Genomic DNA, 16,034 nt, shown 5'->3' with positions numbered 1-16,034 from the left:
AGCTCTGGGCATGTAGGACTGGAAGCTGAGCACAAGAGCTTCTGCAGCAGCTCTGGGTATGTAGGACTGGCAGCTGAGCACAAGAGGTTCTGCAGCAGCTCTGGGCACGTAGGACTGGCAGCTGAGCACAAAAGGTTCTGCAGCAGCTTTTGGCATGTAGGACTGGCAGCTGAGCACAAGAGGTTCTGCAGCAGTCCTACATAGCCGCTCTTGCCCCGGGCTCAGCACTGTCACTCCCGCAGCATAGTCGCACTAGAGCAGTGCACGTCCGCTGATGGCGGGGATGGGGCGGGGCCTCGTGTGGATGGTGCGCACGTCACGCTGGGGGCGGAGCCTCGACGTTAGCGTGAGGGATTCTGGGAGGGGGCAGGCACAGTGGGGGTTGCTGCATTGCAGCCTTCATTTGGAATCTAATATATTAACAATGGCGACTTCCAATCCCAGCAACAGCGGTGGCGGCTCCGCGGGCCCCGGGCTCCCAGGACAGCAGCAGCACAGCACGGTCAGCAGCATGCAGGGTAAGAGCCTCCCTCCCAGGTGCTCCCCGCCCCCCGCTCCCCCATATGTCCTGTGTACCCCACTTCCTACCAGCACCCGCCCTGTGCCCTACTTAGCCCCGCTGCCCCTGGAATGGTTGCCACTCAGGGCCATCCTGATCCTCTGTGTTCAGCGTCCTGATCTGTGCCCATCTGATCACTACACCCCCTCCTGCCCATCTGTGCCATCCTCAGCCTTATGTCCCTCTGTCTCCAGAGGGGCAACCTGAGGTGTTCATCTGTTGAGACCCCCGGAGTGCAGGAGCTGCTGAGATAACTTGTCATTCTGTATGCCCCCTAATGGGCAGATGGGGGCAGCTAGTGCCCGGGTCTCATTCCCCCTGCAGCCTGTGGGTTGCTGTCACTTGCAGCCCCTGCAGGATAGGACTGCTGTCGCAGTAGCGCCCCCTCCAGGACTGCAGCTCTCGGTGTCACCTGCAGAGCGCTGTGGCCGGCCCCTCCCCCACGGAGGATGCTGCAGCAGCTGGCAGACCCCCTGTCATCACCACCTCCATTACTGATTTCTGCAGTAATTTGCATTGGGTCAGCCAGGCCTGGTCTGTGGGCAGAGGAACTTACATGGGATGGCAGCGCCGGGCACTGACCATGCCTGCGGGCATCCTAGCGCTGCCCTCAGAATAGCTCACTGCTCATCTCCCAGTTCTGGTGTCGTGATTCCAGCCAGAATAGCTCGGTGACCAGCAGCGCCCCCTGGTCATCCCTTCTGCTTTTAGAATAGTGACACCCCTTCCCAGATGGCACCAATGACCAGACGGCCCCCTGCTGCCAGATTAGTGCAACCCCTGTGACGCCGCTCTTCTCAAAGAATAGTGTAGGGATCAAGGACTTCATGTAGGGTAACATCTGGTTAGTGCCATCCTGCGACCTGCTGCCCCGTCGTATCGCCATACAGTGCCGTCCTGCGTGGTGATGCCCCGCCGTATCGCCGTCCTGCATGGCGATGCCCCGCCGTATCGCCATACAGTGCCGTGCTGGGTCCCAGAGGCCCGCCATATCGCCATACAGTGCCGTGCTGGGTCCCAGAGGCCCGCCATATCGCCATACAGTGCCGTGCTGGGTCCCGGTGGCCCGCCGTATCGCCGCGCTGCGTCCCGACGGCCTGCCGTACAGTGCCGCCCCTAATATGTGAGGTCCTCGTTGATGTGACTACTGCCGCCCGCCCGCTCTTTGCCTCTGACGGGTGTTGAGCTGTTTTTACACAGAACAATTATTGTTCTAAAAAAAAATCGTCGAATTAACAAATTTGAAAACTAATGGCTGTAAAGCGGCTAACGATGAGCGATAAGTCGTCCGCTTATCATTCATTTTATGCAAGCATGAAAATCATTGTTGGCTCGTTCGCCAATCGTTTGGTTTTAACAGCGATCATTCAGTCGTTCTCATTCACCCGTACAGCGAACTGAACCGTCCGGCGGGTAATAATAATAATAGGCAGTCCATCTTTGTGTTTAAGCTGACTGAGCGGAGTGCGTCATTGGCTGCCGGGCGGATGATTTATTGCACCGTGTAAAGCCCCCCCCCCCCCACGGGGAAATTATATTTAGCAAATCCGCGCATGAAAAAAAAAAAAGCAAATCCGCGTCCCATAGGAAAGCATTGACCATCCGCGGTTAATCAGATAGCCGCGGATGGTATTTTAAGTGATTTGCGGATTTCACGTGCGGGAAAAAACTGCGACATGCTCCATGTCAGTGCGGATCACACATGCGGGAGCTCACAGAGCTCATATCTCAATTGATCTCCTGCATGAAGGAAAAAAAAAGACAATTCTAGTGCCTCCGCAGCAGACATCCGCGCCGGCCTAATTCCCCCCGTGGACATGTGGCCTTAGGGCTAATGACCAGGGCTGGATTCCTGCCACGGTTTACGCGGTGGATATCCACGGCATTGTCCGGCAGCTATTAGGTTCTATTGAACCTAACGGCTCAATGTTTACACTGTGGAATTCCACCGCGTGAAAGAAACTGCGGCATGCTCTATTTGCCGCAGGAATACAGCAGGAATTTTGCTGTGACGGATTGTGAGCCTCGTGTGGATGACGTTTCTGACAAATCTCATCCACAGGGCCGGCTAAGCCCAGGATTAACGGCCACAGGCAGATTTGCCGCAGCGAAATTCTGCACAGAATTTCTGCATCAAATCCACCCTGTGTGAACCCGGCCTTATGAAGGCTGTCGAAAAGAGAATCTCTGTTGCCCATACCAACCAATCACAGAGCAGCATTCATTTCTTATACTGCTGATGGAAGCTGCGCTGTGATTGGTTGCTAGCTCCCTGGATGCATGTGTGTATGGCTGACTATGGATGTAGTGTTGTATCTTGACGCCACCGGAAGCCTCAGTTGTTCACCTTCTCTGTATAGGGTGGTTTCACACCCTTATCGCATGATTTTTTTTTGCCTGATGCGAGAGCCAGTGAAAAAAGCAGATTATGAAACCAATGACTGACAATGGTTCCTTCCCATTAGTCATGTTTTCACGGATGTCCTGTTGCTCTACCTTTCTGCAATGTGCGTTATAATTTTATTTCCCATGTTTCCCTATGAAGCATAAACGCGATCGCCTGTGTGACACTAGCCTTAGTGGCTGAGAACAGCGGAACGATCGCTGTTTAAACCCAACGATTAGTGAATGAGCCAACGATGATTTTTAGTCATGCATGAAATGTACGATGAATGAAAAGCGAAGGACTGGTCGTTTGATCGTTGGCTGCATTTGCGCTGAACGGTTATTGTTCGTTTTTGCTTGGTTGAACGATAATTGTTCTGTGTAAAACACGCCGACGGCAAACGTTCAACCCTGTCCTAAGTCTGTGTCACGTGACCCTGACATGAGTACTGCGGCTGTAGCTTCTGGAGCTGTACGCCATTCTCTGGGTAATCTACCATTGGAAGTGGTCTTCGTCGGACTTCAGGTCTCCATTGTCTTTTGATGTCGGTGAAACCTAACGCTACTATGAAATGCTACGCCAGCCTGTCCTGCGGAGGCTCGGGGTGTGTTGGCACGCGAGTTCACTACGATAGCGATATGGACAGAATTTGTGCGCGCTAATAACACAGTGACCTTATTAACACGAGCGACATGAGGTTGACCGATCGCTGCACATCGCCCATCTTGCCTGCCGTGTGATGCCATGTTTAGCATTGAGACTATCTGAGCCGCTTGCGATTCCCACCCCGATGGAATTGTACAGATAGCGGGTCACATTGAGGGTGAATACAGTAATGCACACGGGGGGATTTGATCCGCTCTACTAGTCGCCAGTAGGAATGCATGGGGCTTCCTCGGCTCCGCGCTCACATGCAATTTGATTTGCTGATTCCGTGTGCGGAAAATAAATCGCAGCATGCTCCATTTTACCGCGGATGGGCTCCATTCATCTCTATGGAAGCGAGCGATCCGCAGTTCAATTGCAGATCTGTAGGCAGATACCTCTCTGGTTGTTCGGAGGCCGAGGGGGAAGGCAGGCCCTTTTTGTGTGCGGATGATCTGTGTACATCCATGGGGAAAACCGACTGCGTTCGCCGGCAAGCATTCAACAATTATTTCCACTCTGACTTGCAAGTCTTCTTTTTTTTTTTAATCTGACATGCACATGGCATCTTAAGAGGGGTGTGCAGGTTTGTGGCCTCCGGACAAGTGCGCACTTGTCTGAAGGTGTGTTTGTGTGTAGTGATAGTGCAGCAGCTTATCTCTCAGGAACAAAAGGATCAGACTGTTGAAATCCAGCTCCCTGATCCTTATCTCCCCCAACATCTGCCATCAGGGTGGGTCCGGGGCCTGGTACACACCAGACGGTCAGCTGATCCCTATCTAATGTGGCCACAATAAGCCTGCGTTCACACTGTGGAAATTTGCGTCAGAAAAAATTAGATGCAAATTTCAATGAAAATCTGTCAGAAATCTGCATTACGGCGCATTGAGTGGGGCGGATACAGCGGCAGGTTACACCAAGGGTCGCCACAAACTGCGCCGTGTGAAGACGGCCTAACGTCTCCGGCACACAGATTCTATTCTTTGCCAAAATTTGCATCAGAAGCCTTAATGCTGCGTTTAGACGGAACAATTATTGTTCAAATAATCATTCAAATGAGCAAAACTGACTGAGAATCGCAGGCCAGCGACTGGATGGCCAACGAGAATCCTGCGCTTTTCGTTCGTTGTGCAGTTTCAGCCGCCATAAAAATCCTCGCCGATCGATGCAGTTTTACGTCCAGTGAAATAGGAATGTGAAACACTGAATGAAAAGTGAACAAGAGCTGCGCGCTTCTCACGAGTGTCCGAACAGGCTGCACGAGCGTGAACGAGCTGTTGATGATGGCACTGGCTCTGGCAAGCAAAAATAGGGAGGTTCTCGATGTGTCTAAAAGGTGCATGTTATGGTGCTCATAGGGCAGCTTCCCAGGAGCCTTGGGAGGGATTTTATACTTAAAGGGATTGTTGCACTTCTGCTATTTTCCTGCAAGAAGCAGACAGCTCCGTACATTGTGCAGTGGCCTAGATTGGTACTGCTGTCCTATTGAAGTGAATGAGACTCAGCCTGCAGTACCAGTCTAGGCCACTGCACACTGTACGGAGCTGTCTGCTTCCTGCAGAAAAATAGCAGAAGTGGGACAACCCCTTTTAACTGCTTCCTGGTGTCAACATTGTTAACCACCAAAAGTTGGCACGCAGAGCGTGGCATTTGACTCCATGCTGCAGGCTGTGTGTGCGCACTCCCATGCTCAGACATCCGGGGCTGACAGTGTGGGTAAACGTAAAGAAAAAATAAAAATGTGTCTCTCTTCTAGAATTTCCTTCCAGGCATTTATCCAGGGCAGAGACTTGTCGGAGATGTTGTGTATCTCCATGAGGTTTCTTAAGGACTAATGCCCACTGACGGATTTCTGCTGCGTCTCCCACAACGGACATCCGCAGCTATTCGCTTTTGTTGAGCCTTTTAGCTTTCCTGCTGCCAATGCTCACATGCAGAATTCTGCCGCAGATTTTCGCTGCTTGGGGAAAAACGCTGCATGTTCTATTTCATCACGGATTTCCGCAGCAGGAGGTCTCCGTTAATACAGTATTAATGGAGACCGTGGAAATCCATGGCGGAATTCTGCGATCACTTGCATTTTTAAACGTGGTACTCCCACGGCGGAAATCCGCGCTCCTCGTGGTCATGAGCCCTAGTCTGACTTTTTTCACAGTGTTTTATTTATTTATTTTTCCTTTTTTGAGACTTGTTTAAAAAAATACTGTACCCCTCCTGACCCGCATCATAGGCCTCTCGCCCAGCCAGGCAGAAATATGCTGCTCGATGATCAGGGACAAAACCTCTAAACAGCGGTCTGTACGGGGTTAGATTCTGGTTTCAGCAATCAAATGTAGCAAGCCGAGGTGAAGGTACCCAGAAGTGGAACCCATCATCACTTCTGGCTCGGTGTGGGGGCTGCATATTTCACTTAGTGAAGCAAACTGCTTTAAAGCATACCTAACTTTTCAGCCAACTTCTGCTTCTTTAATGGCCTGTAAGTCTCATCCATCTTGTAATATACCTTTACTAAAATGATTCTTGTTTTACTACTGTAAGGCCCTATATCCACGGTCGTATGCGATTTGCAGAATCCACGTGGGTCACCTGCACAGAAGATCCACAAATCAAGCCGCCCCTAGGGAAGCATGGTCGTCTGTACATGAATTAAAGCATGCGGATTTGGTTTGCGGATAGAGATGAGCGAGCATACTCGTTAAGGACAATTACTCGATCGAGCAGTGCCCTTAGCGAGTATCTCCCCGCTCGGCAGAGAAGGTTCGGCTGCCGGCGCGGGGGAGCGGTGAGTTGCGGGGGGGGGGGGGGGGGGGGGGGGGAGAGATCTTCCCGCTCTCCCCACCGCTCCCCGCCCGCCGCTGGCAGCTGAATCTTTGCTCCCGAGTGGGCAGGTACTCGCTAAGGGCACTGCTCATCTCTATTTGCGGACTTTTTGGTTCGGAAAACAAATCGCAGCATGCTCCATTTCTGTGCGGTTTCCACACGGACGGCTTCCATTAAAGTCAATGGAAGACGTTTGATCTGTGGCTCATCTGCAACTGAATTGCGGATGGGCTGTCCTCGCAGCTCGGTCCCTTGCACTTACACTCTGGGGCAGAGTGGCTTTCACACAGCGCTGGCCCATGAATAGAGACCCACCATGCAGATGGCCACATGAATGCCAAACAATGCCCGCCCACTGCAGCCAACGGCTGCACTAATTATTGCCAATATTGTGCAGCCAATCGCCACTATGGATGGATGTAATTTGGCAGTGTACAGCCAGCCGCATTGTGCTTCTACCTTTGACCCATTTATCTCTCTAACATAAATCTGGTACCAGCACCAAGCCCTTAATATAAATACAGTACCAGAATTGAGCTCGGTAGATATACACATAACCAAGAACTATATTCCTTCACTATATGGCCAATTTCATACAAGCCTATTACAGGCGCATTTTTGTTTCCCGCCCTATCCATGGGTCTACTGATTTGAACTCTCAGCATAAGAGGCACATCCTAAGCAGAGTAGTTATACACAGACCAATATTACCACCATACAGTAACAATAGTGGTAAATGCTAGCTCTACAGACCGTATAAGTGACTTCAGTACTGTTATATTTATTGACCTGCAGATGACATCCTCTCTAGAGTTGTTCACTTTTCCCATCCTTTCTACTTGGCCCAGACCTCCATAAAGACTTCTTCCAGCCATGACTTGGCTCTGTTAAAGTTTGCAACAAAGACATCTTTGGGTCCTCCTTTTCCAGCAGCCCAGTAACCCTTTCATGACCCACAGGAACTCTGCTGCTACTCCAATTATGTATTACTGCCCTATCTGCGTGATTACCGTACTTCAGAAATAATATTGTCCTAACTATAATTACCCCCAATAATAGCACCACAGACAGCACCCATGAAAACGATAGTGCCCCTAAATATAATAGTGCCAAACAGATTGTGCCCAATATGCAGAAGTGTCTCATTTTGTACTCCAAGTAGTAATAGTGCCCCACACTGTAATATTTCCCCCCTCTTCTCTCACACCGTAATAATACAGCTTTGGTTCCCTCCTATAGTATGATTGGCCACTGGAGTCACCTTTGCAAAGTAGTTCCAGTAACAAGAATACCTAATACCTAGCTGGTGGAGGGCTGGCTACTGGGAACCCCCTCGATCAAGAGACCGGTGAGCCCATTTGCCTCGATTCTGTTACTTGAAAGGGGCTTCTGGCCGTACATGCGCGCTGCTGCTTCACTAACTTCAATGGGGCTTATAAGAAATAGCCGATGGCACGTAACTCGGCTATTTCCATCAGCGTCTATGAAATTAATGGTGTGGCCGTGTACATGTACTCCATTCTGAGTGATGTAACTCCAGGCGGAACTCCGATGCAGAAGCGATGGGAAGTAGGGCAAATTAGACCCTTGTTCTTGTGATCAGTGGGGGTCCCAGCAGTCGGACCCACAATAATTTAAAACTTGAGTGCCCCATTGCTGGAATACCCCTTCAATAGTGCTTCCAAGTGCCCCCAAATAGTAATTGTGCCAGATTAGTTATTGTGCCCCAAGTGGCTTTTTAATAGTGATAATAGCACCTTAGTAGTAACTGTGGTCCGAAAATGTCCTCTCCCTAAATATTCTTCCGTAGTAATAGTGCCCCAAATGCCAACAAATAAATAAAGCTATACTCTCCTAAATATGTGGTGCACAGTCCCCTTCTGTTCCAACACAGGCCGCGCGTTAAAGTGATGCTATCGCATGTCCTGCATATGGATGCCCCGTGCTGTATGTCCCACTGTCGGGCTCTGATCGACTGCCTGAATCGGGGCCGCCAGACATTCTGACCTGTGCTGCAGCGCAAGATGGGATGCCGACAGATGGAAGTATCTGCAAACAACCGCTGTGGGTCCAGCCTAGGGGGCACCTGCCACCCTGCCCTCAGCTCCAGCCTGCTCACTGCCCTCAGCTCCAGCCTGCTCACTGCCCTCAGCTCCAGCCTGCTCACTGCTCTCAGACCTGCAGTCAGTGTACACTGTCTCTGCCTCTTTTAACCTGCTGTGTGCACTGATCTGGTAGCTTTATACCTGTCTGTAGTTTGCTGTAGCCAAAGCCACATAAATATGCAATGTGGAGGCGATCCACTAGTAGGGAGGATTAGGTGCTTGCTCGTTTCTTTTTATTTTTGGAGTGACATCTGCGTACTTTGACCCTTCACATGCCTGTTTGTTTTTTTTCCTTCAAACTACATAGAGCTCTGTATGTATATGGTGTTAGATTTTACCCAATTGTAATATCTCATTTAGTAATCACTTTGCTGGTGTATTTGTGATGATATTGCAGCTAATGAACAAGAATTTGTGTTTTCTACTTTAGGCCTTCAGATAAACTTCTGTGACAATGCACAAAGTAAGATGTGATTTTTCTTTTTCTGGCATTGTGGTACCTGTCACCTCCATCTTGGTATTGGGAATGTATCCACTGTCGCTCCAACTAACCGCTCTTTAAAGTGAACCTGTCTGCCACACGTGAAATACATTAAATTCTCTTTTAGTGTAATGTTAAATATATTTTAGTAAACTCGTTGATGTTAAAAATTGGTAACTTAACAGATTATCTCCCTTTTTTTTAATTTTTTTGAAATAAGATCCAATTAAACAGAACCCTTGTCAGTGGGGCCGGATGTATAGCTGTGCCCTCCCTGACTCTGCTGACTTCAGCAAAGTTTCCTTTTCTTTTTGCTCACCCCTGTTGCCTCGTACAGGCTCTTCTTAGATTTTGCTGCCAGCACTGTAGTAATGTGCCAAATGGGCAGTCTCGCTGTCAATCAAGTCTAATGTCTCCCTTGGAGTGATGGAGATCGTCTACTTCATACATTCCAAGCACTGTGCCTCATATGGGAGAACGGAGGTGAGTAGGAAAAGATGTGGGTGAGCTTACTGCTGCCAGCTATGCAGCCAGCCCTGCTGATGAGGACTTGCCAGGCTCTTCTCAATAAAATATTTACATTTACAACTGATTGTAATATCTTTAAGTGTTGTTTTGTTTTCCTTTTTACTATCGCAGATCTGTCCGCTTGTTCAGTATAGCATATTAATCGTATCATGTTCTGCACAACATGTTTCAAAGCATGATGGTGATGGGTTCACTTTAAATAAAGAGGCTCACCATAAGCAGACATCCATGTATGTTAAAGCGGTCCTTTTCTAGCCAGTCTTATCTGTGCTCTACTGATGGTATAAATGTAATTAACCTTGGAGTCTCCACTGAGACATCCCGTTACATAGTGATACCAATGCACGTTCTCTGCTGAACTACAGCTGCCAGCATGCTCGGATTCAACAGCTGGAGGGCATTGGGATGTTTGCTGGTTAGAGGGACTAGATTTGACATATTCACATTTTTATGGTGCATGACCCTGACATTTATGCCAAAGCAGCAATCCTTTATGTTTGTGTATGCTAGACACACGAAAAGCAACTATTTACTGATGGATGGGTTTCACTGTTTTTCTGATGTCTGAAATATATTATTTATTTTTGTGGGGGAGGGGCGATAACCTGTATGTAATGTATAGCTCTACTTTTATAGATGATATAGAATATCTTAATTTTGCAGCTTTTTTCCCCCTCTTAAATGGGTTTTTCTGGTTGTAAACTATTAATGGTCTTTCCTCAGGCTAGGTCATTAATAGTATATTGCCCAGGACCCCTGTGGATCACTCATGTACTTAACTGAATGCTGCAGGAAGCAGACAGCTCCGTTCTGACTGTAGTGGGCAGACATGCAATACCAAACCCAGCCACTACAGTAAGAACAGAGCTGTCTGCTCCCTGTAGAAATCGGCTCCCTGCACAAGCATGCCTGCATGAAGAATAGCTGATTTGTGGAGGTCAATGGCTGGGGTTCATTGCCCAATCTACTATTAATGCGTTATCCTGAGGGTAGGCCACCAATAGCTTACAACTGGACAACCCCTTTAAGTATTATGCATTCATAAGATCTAGAGCTGCCTTCAGAATAGTGTTGTATTTTGGGCATTCCTTTTATGTCTCCACAACTGCACAGAGCTGGATTTATAGGTTGGGTCCACACGGGGCTGATTTGCAGCGGAATGTCCGTAGCTGGCGTTCTGCAGCAGAAGGTCTGCCTCAAAACCCGCATCATTTGGTGCAGTTTTTAATCGGGTTTTATCACGTATTTCTGTGCGGAGTTCTCTCCCTTATTGAGGAGAGGTGAATTCTGCAGCGGAAGCGACGATAAAATTGACATGCAGCAATACTGAATTCTGCACCGACTGTCTATTTCCGCACTGGTTTTGTGCGCGTTGTTACCGCAGCCTGTGGACAAGATTTTCAAAATTCCGTAAATTCTGCAGCATCTCCGCCTGTGTGAACCCAACCATAAACAATCCATCTAACAATGCATTAGGACTGAACTAGCCGTGAGTCGAGATTTTGCTACCAAAAAAACTAGCTGAGTAAATGCAGCTTTGGCTGTGACTGGTGACCCAAGACTGCTACAAGAGGAGTAAAGCACAACTGGTCATGTTCACACTGCGGTCTAGACAGAAGCTGTTTATTAAGTCACTAATTCCTTGCTTTTTAGCCCTGTGGTAGTCTGTTATTTTAGGTAAAATAAAAAAAACTTTCCCAAATTGAGACGTCTGATGTTGATAAAGCTTTGTGGATTGCTGCTTTTATCATTTTTTTTTTTTTTTTAAACGCATTACACTCATTATCAGTTGAGTCTTGGTTCATTGGACTGGATGGGGGAATTGATCAGGGTTTTTAATAGTCCTAAAGAGATGAATGAGCAGCAGCGCGCACATGTGACTGCCACTCCATTCACGTTCACATAGCCACAAGTGGTGTAGTCGAATGACCCCTTTAATTGCCCGATGTACTAAACAACCCTTGATGGGGTTTCTTCCAGTGTCCTTAAAATGTGTAAATGTAAAAAAGCATAATGTGGACTGTTAGTTTACTTTGTATCTTTACATTGCTGTCAGCAGAGTGTTACATCTGAAACTTGCAGTAGGGGTGGATTTGCTGTGTTTGTCATGTGCCATTATAAAAGATGCAAAGATAATCTTTCAAAGGTGTGAAAGATTGAAAGATTTTTCGATCTATTTGCATAAAGTGTTAATGGTTATTAACACTTTATCATCCTCATTTGCATGTAAAAGGGCCTCCAGGAGCTGTTTGCAGAGCCCAGCATTGTTCTCTACTCGGCTGACAGCAGATTACAATGTTATCAGCCGATTCCCATGGAGATAACAACTTGTGTCTATTGAGAGATACTTTATCTCCTGATAGCTGAAAGATGGATTTTAAGTTACCTTAAAATAATTGTTCAAGTGAAAACTGCAGGATGCCCGCTTTTACATGTAAAGATTATCACTCGGTTTTGGTCATTTGCACGAATTTTGAGCGATAATCGTTACGTGTAAATGGGCCTTTAGTCAGAGTATTAAAAATATATCTACAACTGTCCTCCCTCTTGGCCTACATGCACACGGGATGCGCAAAACCCGTGCGATACGTTGTCCCATTGAAATAACTGGGAAACACTTGTGATCCTCTATTGCGCGTAAAAAAGGGTATTTCACAGAAGCGAGGCGTTTTTACATGAGCGCCTGACATGTGCGGGTATAACGCACACTGACCAGAGCGATATCGCGCTCCTCTGTGTGACTGTAGCCTCAGATAGACTAATATAGCAGCGATGAAATAATTCATGGTGTGGACTTAAATCTGCAGCCTTTTCATCTGTTTGCTGTGATTTTCACACAAGCGGATGTGCGGATGTGCATGCTTCAGCGCGGTGTATTTGCAGTATGAATGAGGTTGATTTGCGCACATATTGGCGTACTCTAATGCACTTTTGCGCACGCAGGTCCTGCTCCGATGCGCCTGCAACCCTCTCTGTTTTATATGGCAATTTAGTCTGAGTTCTTTTCCAACAGAATTGCGCAGTGTATTGAGTGCATTTTCGCACCTTCCACAGACCTCTGAGGACCTTTGCTGCGCAGAAAAATAGAGGATGTCCTATTTTATTTATTTTTGCGTGCGTAAAATTGGGAAAGGAGAATAAACCTATTGAAATTAATGGCTTCTATGCTGTGTGTGGCATGCGTAAACTTGACAGGTGTCTGTAAAAGCGCTGCCTATTTGAACGTGCTTTTCAAACGCATTTGACAGCGTTTTTCAACGCACCCCATCATTTCAATCGGGGATGAGGTCTGTTAGAAATCGATGAAACGCACTAAAATAGAGCAGACAGCGTTCAGAAATCGTGGCGTTCCTAAGGCTCGTCTGAGAGGCCCCATTGAAATCACCGGAAGTGTTTTGCGGCGTTTGAAATGCCGCTCTAAATGCTGTACAAACCGCCTGTGTGCGAGTGGCCTAAAGCTGGTAAATGGATACAGCAATCCGGTTCATTCTTAGGACTCTTTCACACGAGCGCGTTCTGTGCGCATTAGCGGTGCGTGAAAAGATTGCGTCTTTATAGAACCAATGGCTTCCTATAGCAGTGTTCACACGAAGGAATTTTAGACGCGCAAAAGGCTCGCACCTGCATAAGATGGCACATGCGAGTGCAAACTGGCATGCCGGCTCCGAGGTGCGGGCACAGATGGGACATGTCCGGCTCTGCTGCGTGCTTTCCATGGGCTTACAAGCACACAGCCCGCACCTTGGATCGTGTGAACAGGATTGAAGTGGCTGGAAGTAGCCCGTTCACGAAATAGTGCGTGAAAACGGCGATCGTGTGAAAGGGCTCTTATGTGTGGACTGCCTCCACTAAAAACCAAATGAATGAGCCCTCCTGGCATCGCCGCCATTGAACTGTCTGTTAATGGGTGAGCAGCAGGGCTGTCTGTGAAGTTAATAGTGATTGCTAATATATTTAGCTTTTCTGTTTGAGGTGGTGTGGAATAAGACCTCCTTTCTAGACAGTGTGGATTTTTTTTTTCTTTTCCAAGATATTATTTAATTTTTAAACTTTTTTTTATTTATTTTTTTCATCTCTTATATATAATTTTTCCCCTCACAATTCCAGTGTACATATAATTTTTCTTCCTTTGCTCCATAATCTGAAGGTCCCCTTCATCCCACCGCTCTTGTCTTGCCGCTGTATGTGTCATTTCCCCCCCACCTGATCAATAATTGATGCGCTATGTGACTGCATTGTGGTGGGGCGGTCGGAGGAGTACTCCTTCCCCTGCTTTGCTGCTGCCATGACTCTCCTGGAGAATGTGTCGCAGGTCTAGGGATGACAAACCTGCATCCATCAGAGCGGGGCAGCGCCTCTGGTCCTGCTGGCATTGTCAGGGGGCTGACAGTAAGACCTCCAGCATTATTCGTGTCGTCTCACTGGTGACAATGTGACAAGGCTATTCCTGCGTCGTGTGCCATGCTCAATGCCACGCCCGTTAGTAAGGTGGTAGCCTTATAAATGTATTCTAAGTGACCCGTCTGTATTGGGGGGCATCAGTATCATGTTACCCGCGGTTAATGGTTTTATCACCCTTCAGGTAAACGCAAAGCACTGAAGTTAAATTTTGCCAATCCAGCTTTCAAGTCCACTGCGAAGTTCACGTTGAACCCCACAATTCAGCCTGCACACTTGTAAGTATATTACAGACCAAGAAGTCACATTTGGCACAAATGGTATACAATTATACGAGTAAAAAGACTACTGATGGGCAACAAAACGCAGGGAAACGGCATGTTGGGATCCGTGAATACTTTGCCTATTCACGGACCGAATGTGAAGACGCCCTCAGGCCTCCCTCACATGGGCCTTTGCAGAGATGCAGCCTTTTTCAACGCTGCAATTACTGCAGTTTCAGCAGTGCTGACGTTTTTGACAATGTTTTGGCAAAGATGCTGGGCTCCAGAGCTCCCAGCACTTGTCATGGCCGACAGCGAATCTTTTGCTAGTGACAGGATTTGAAGACCCTACCTCTAGCAAGAGATTGCTGTAATTGGCTGAGTGTCAGCAAGCTCAGCCAATCACAGCCAGCACTGGATGCACCAATCAGAACCATTCATTGAATGGCTGTGATTGGTGCATCCAGCACTGGCTCCTATTGGGTCAGGAGTACCGGAGTACCGGCTCTGCCAATCAGAGCAATCTCCCGCTAGGAGGTGGGAATTTCAATCCCCGTCACTAGCAATAGATGCTTTGTCGGGCTTGACAGCCTGCACATAGTTCTGGAGAGCAGCGGTGGGGGCCCTGACGGCACCAGCTAGGTGAGTATTCCTTTGTAAATTGTGACTAGGCCGTGGATCGGGCGGCTTCTATTCACTGCAATGCAAGCCGTCTGTGCGGGAATTGCAGTAAAATGGAGCATACTGCGATTTTTCTTTTCTTAGTTTTCATCCGTGAGCGGAAACTGCAATTGGTTTCCACTCATGTGCATGAAAAATCATTTTTCCATAGCATGCTATGGGGGGTTATTCTGCAGCAAAAATCCACCCGTGGACATGAGTCCTATAGCTTTCAGTCAGCATAAAACCATCCCTGAATCGTGGCTTGTCATTCCATGTAAACGCTCAGCACTTCACATAGGAGGTGAAGCGCTGAGTGAGAAGCCGGCGATCTAGCGGTGAGGTGTCGGTCTAAGCGCTCCGCATGAGCACTAACTACCTTAGCGGTGACATTGGCGCTCGCACAGGTGTTAGGATGACTTTTTACCCCACCATATAATTAGTAGTAAGTGACCTTACGTGGATTACATTTAGCGCCTTTAGGGTACTGGGTAGTGATCTGCAGATGGTGCCGCCAATACGCAGAGGGCCTGTGTAACTTCCTTCCCTTGTGTCTCTGCTCGCCTTCTAAGGATGCAGAAAACAGATGTGATGAGGAACTTCGAGACCACCTACCAAAAACAAGAAGTGCGTCTGGCAAGTGGGAAGCAGTACAGCTCCAATGAGCAGGCCACGAAAAACAGACTGTAAGTTTCTCATGCTTTTTTTTTTGGGGGGGGGGGGGGGGTCTGTGCAGGTGACAGCTCCCAATGGATAACGTGAGGGGAGATGAAATTACATACCTAAGGCCCCCGGATTTATCCGCGAACCTTACCCTAGCGCATGCGCCTGTCAGCAAAATGGTGGACAAAAGCGCAGAAGCTGGAGAGGGCCCTGGAAATTTAAAGTCTCCTTGCTCCTGGTTACTAAAGGTAGCAGAGAGCCTGGAGCAGTAACTGAGGGCTGCGGTTGTCAGTCCTCGGTCACGTGGATAATTGTGACAGCGTAAAAGTAAAAAAAAAAGTTGAAGTTTCATCTTCCCTCACTGATGGGATCGGAGAGAGGAGATGAAACTACTTACCGGAGACCTCCGCATTTGAACCCCGTCATGATCCTCCTCCACGGACCTTCCCCGGGTCCTGCGCATTCGCCCGCCTGGCAAAATGCTGAACACATGCGCAGGAGTCGGGACGGGGCCCTAAAAATGTTA

The 16,034-nt window shown here is 48.1% G+C and overlaps 1 protein-coding gene across 2 annotated transcripts in view; it reads left to right on the top strand.

The window, feature by feature from the left end:
- Nucleotides 1-356: 356 nt before the first annotated feature.
- MAP2K4 (mitogen-activated protein kinase kinase 4) overlaps nt 357-16,034 on the top strand; it is a 48,405-nt gene continuing 32,727 nt past the window's right edge. The window contains exons 1-4 of one of the 2 annotated variants that reach the window (XM_066587257.1): nt 357-518; nt 8,946-8,978; nt 14,107-14,200; nt 15,418-15,531. In XM_066587257.1, coding sequence (XP_066443354.1) covers nt 425-518; nt 8,946-8,978; nt 14,107-14,200; nt 15,418-15,531 — 335 coding nt within the window. In that variant the 5' untranslated portion in view covers nt 357-424. The remainder of the gene's footprint in view (nt 519-8,945; nt 8,979-14,106; nt 14,201-15,417; nt 15,532-16,034) is intronic. The other variant, XM_066587258.1, reaches the window with a different exon arrangement.

Source organism: Eleutherodactylus coqui, chromosome 13 (genome assembly GCF_035609145.1).
Source record: "Eleutherodactylus coqui strain aEleCoq1 chromosome 13, aEleCoq1.hap1, whole genome shotgun sequence".
Classification (NCBI taxonomy): domain Eukaryota; kingdom Metazoa; phylum Chordata; class Amphibia; order Anura; family Eleutherodactylidae; genus Eleutherodactylus; species Eleutherodactylus coqui.
Note: the sequence above shows the minus strand (reverse complement) of the source record. Positions and strands in the feature narration are given on the sequence as shown.